The 3,989-nt window shown below is 52.5% G+C and overlaps 1 protein-coding gene across 1 annotated transcript in view; it reads left to right on the top strand.

Moving 5' to 3' along the window:
- Positions 1-3,782: 3,782 nt before the first annotated feature.
- Positions 3,783-3,989, top strand: part of HMOX1 (heme oxygenase 1) — a 6,239-nt gene continuing 6,032 nt past the window's right edge. Inside the window, exon 1 of the mRNA XM_059402143.1 lies at positions 3,783-3,927. Within this exon, the coding sequence (XP_059258126.1) occupies positions 3,905-3,927 (23 nt within the window). The 5' untranslated portion in view covers positions 3,783-3,904. The remainder of the gene's footprint in view (positions 3,928-3,989) is intronic.

Here is a 3,989-nt window from a genome sequence, read left to right as displayed (position 1 = left end):
GGGGGGGTGGCTTCCAGCCTCTCCAGCTTTGTATCTCTAGCATGCATATGAAATGGGCCCATTCTAGCCACTCCAAGTGGCATTTGACCCCTGAGAGGAAGGCCTGGAGAAAAGGGGGTGGGTTCTCCGAGAAAATGAAGCTTTAATGGTAGAATTCCGCGCGTCATGCTGGGAGAAGACGGAAGGGAGCCATGGAAGGGGAACCCCCAGTGTTGCTCTATCCATCCATGCCCTCGAGGGGGGCCATTCTCCCTTCCTGGTGCTGTTGTAAAAATTCTCACAAGCCCAGTGGCTTCCAATGATACACGTTTCATCTCTGGCGATCTGGAGTCTGGAAGGCCTGAAATAGGTCAGCGGGGCTGTGCTTCCTCTTGAGTTCCAGGGCAGAACCCATTTCCTCACCTTTTCCCGTTTCTAGAGGCCGTCGGCTCTCCTTGGCTCCTGGCCTCGCCTACTCCATTCAACACTAGCATCTGCCAGACTCGGAGTCCTGTCCTGTGTCTCTTGTCATGTCCCCTTCTGTATCTGTCACCCTGCAGCCTCCCTCTTAGAAGGACGGATTTCCGTGATTCCATGAGGCCCACGAGGATAATCCCAGAAAATCTCTCCATCTCAAGAGCCTTCAATTAATCACATCTGCAGAACCCCTTTCTTTTTTGTTTATTTTTTAAATTTTTAAAAAGATGTTATTTATTTATTTACTTATTTATTTAATTGACAGAGAGAGACACACACACAGCGAGAGAGGGAACACAAGCAGGAGTGGGAGAGGGAAAAGCAGGCTTCCCGCTGAGCAGGGAGCCCGATGTGGGCTCGATCCCAGGACCCTGGGATCATGACCTGAGCCAAAGGTAGATGCCTAACGACAGAGCCACACAGGTGTCTCTGCAGAACCCCTTTCACCATGTAATGCAACATATTCAAAGGTGCTAGGGATCTGGATGCAGACATCCTTGGCTGGGTCCTGCGAGGGAGGGGGGTGGGGCGCATGCGTTATTCAGCTTACTGCCAGAGGACAAAGAATACCATTTGAACCATTCCCATTTCCTGAGGACAGGGAAGGGGAAGTCAGGAAGCTGAATCAGCTCCGAGAAGGACCACAAGCTCAACGCTGAGACAGAGGAAAGAGCCAGATCAGCTCTGCCCCGGCCTCCTCTGTCCCAGGGTTGTCAGTGTGTGGGGTCTATTTTGGGCAAGTCCGGGGCTCTTAGAGAAGCAGTTAGAATGAGAAGCAAGCCTGGGCTGGGAGCCAGGAACCTGTGGTCACTGAAGGTTCTGTGTTGTCCTATGGGTGCAGCCTGGGCAAATTGGTCCTCACTTGGGGCCTCTGCTCCCCCATGTTAAATAAGAAGGAATTCGATCACAGCAGCATTACTTTCTGGGATTCCTGAATTGACAGGCTCTGGATGTGCCTAAGGGAAGTTTTCAGACCTTGACACTCTTATCCCCCAAATTCCTGGGGCACAGATGGACCCCTCTGTGACACGGCGTGGGGTGGGGTGGGGTGGGGGGTCAGGAGCATGCGTTCTGGCTCCAAAGTGCCGTTGTTGGAATCCCAGCTCTGCTGTCACTAGCTGTGTGACTTGGGAAAGTTATTAACCTCTCTGTGCCTTAGTGTCTATGTGGACACGATGGAGATGCAACTGACAATAACCCAGAAGGACGATGTCAGGATTAAATGAAATCCTGCACATAAAGGCTCTGCGCACTCTATAAAATTGGGTTAAGATTGCAGTTTGTAACTCAATTCCAGCTCTTTCGGGGCAGCCTAGCAATATGACCACGTTTACCAGAAAGATCTTGTGGTTTATCTCTTCATTCTTTCCAGTCAGTCAGTGCAGAAGGTACCGTCTGCTGCCTGCCAGGCATTGTTCCAGGCTCTGGGATTTACAGAACAAAGCAAAGTCCCTGCCCTCCAGGAAACTCACATTCTAAGGAGGCCATTGGTTTCTAATAGCCCTCATTTCTAGAAAATTGTTGGCAACACTTAAAAAAAAAAAAAAAATTTTTTTGAGAGAGAGAGAGAGAGCATGAACTTGACTCACACAAGTAGGTGAGCTACAAAGGGAGAGGGAGAAGGAGAAATAGGCTCCCCACTAAGCAGGGAGCCAGACCTCCTCCGGCTGGATACCAGAATCCTGGGATCATGACCTGAGTCACAGGCAGGCATTTAACCCACTGAGCCACCCAGATGCCCACTGGCAACTGCCATCTCCGGGAGAGGACACCTCCTCTTGAAATTTTGAAATCCTGGTCTCAGACTGCCTGGGTTCAGACCTTGATTTTAACTCCTCTGCCTTGGTTTCCTCGTTTGTAAAATGGGGATAATAATACCAGCCTGATGGGGGGAATTGTGTGGATCAAACTAGCTAATGTATGTGAGTGTTTAAGTAGTAGCTGATGCGCAGTCAGTGCTCAGTGAACACGAGCTGTTAGTACGGTATCGACAGTTCACAGAAGCCGAGCTGGTTCTACGGTCTGCAGACTAAACTAGACATAGCCCCTCTATCTGGAAGGCCCAGAATCCTCCTGATCGCCACATTGACTTGGTGACCAAAACTCAGGTAAGTGCCCCTGCAAGAGGGTGGCTCACGGGCCAGAGCTCTGACCTCGGATTAGATGCACCCACTGCCCACTTCTTGAAGACTGTCTCCAAGCATCAGGACCTCCTAGACATGCACGGATGCAGGACGCAGCCACCACAGCCCCCATGCTTGACAGAGCATGCTCAAACTTTACTAGCATTTTTTTCAGATGTGGGGCACTTACTACTTCCATTTCCAAGCAGCATCCCTGTCCCAAGCCAAAGTCACCCTTTTATAATTTCTTTTGTTTGTGTTTTTGTTTTTTAGCTTAGAATCCAGAATGGTGACATTGGGGTGGGACTTTAGGAAACACCCAGTTTTCTCACCGGGGCTCATCCAGTGACCTGCTCTCCCTGAGTCCTAAATGACGGATCTCCTGCAGACCTAGCTCAGCAGTAGCTCAGACGCGGCCGGCTCTGTGAAGAGAGGAGTCAGCTGTGACAAGTTCTGGAAGAGCGCCCTAGGCATGCTAGCAGGGAAGTAGAATGTGTGACGGGCATGGCTCTCAGGTTGCGTGTGCACCAAGTGCAAAGACAGCTTGGCGGAGGAGGGCAGACTTCGACTCACTCCCAGGTCTGAGTCCTGGTTTCCTGCTTTATGTGTGGCCTGGGGAACACCACTCCCTTGCCTCCTGCCTCAGTTTCCCCGTCTGTAAAACGGTAGTGATCTACCCCACAGAATAAATGTAGAGAGGAACCATAAACACAGCACAGTCTCTAACACTTGGTGCTAAAAAATAAAAATAAATTAAAAAAAAAAGTCCTAAATGTACATATAGGGTGAGAATGAGGAGGCAGGCTGGCCGGGCAGGGTACCCTGGAGAGAGGTGACATCTGGGGAGAGTAGGCTCCCAGCACCGGGAGGAGAGCAGGCAGGGTCTGGGGCTGCTAAGTCCCGGCTGTCGCCCACTAGCCTCCTAGCTTTCTGGACCTTCCAGAATCCCAGGGTGCGCAGGTCCCATCCCGGCATGGGGGCCTCTGTAAGAGACGAAATCACAGGGCTGCTCAGATTTCCAGAAGTTTTTTCTTTTTTCTTTTTCTTTTTCTTTTTTTTTTTTTTTAAGCGTCCTGTTTTAAATTGCTTTGTTTTCCTTGGGTCATATGACCGCTCCCCCTCCACCCCCGCTGGCCTGGGGCGGGCGCGGCGCGGGTGTTGCAACGTCGGGCCCACTGTGGGGATCAGCTGCTGGCCGCCGCCACGTGACCCGCGGCTGGGATAAATGGACGGCGCGGCCCCGCTCGGCACAGTCACTCTCGCACGTCCTCTTGCGCTTTCGGGAGACGTCGGAGCCAGCCCCGGAGACACCGAACGCCGGCAGGATGGAGCGCCCGCAGCCCGACAGGCAAGCGCGGGGCGCGGGGCGCGGGGCGCGGGGCGCGGGGCGCGGGGCGCGGGGCGCGGGGC

Source organism: Mustela nigripes, chromosome 6 (assembly GCF_022355385.1).
Source record: "Mustela nigripes isolate SB6536 chromosome 6, MUSNIG.SB6536, whole genome shotgun sequence".
In the NCBI taxonomy this organism is placed as follows: domain Eukaryota; kingdom Metazoa; phylum Chordata; class Mammalia; order Carnivora; family Mustelidae; genus Mustela; species Mustela nigripes.
The sequence above is the reverse complement of the archived record's forward strand: the minus strand, read 5'-3'. Positions and strand labels throughout refer to the sequence as shown.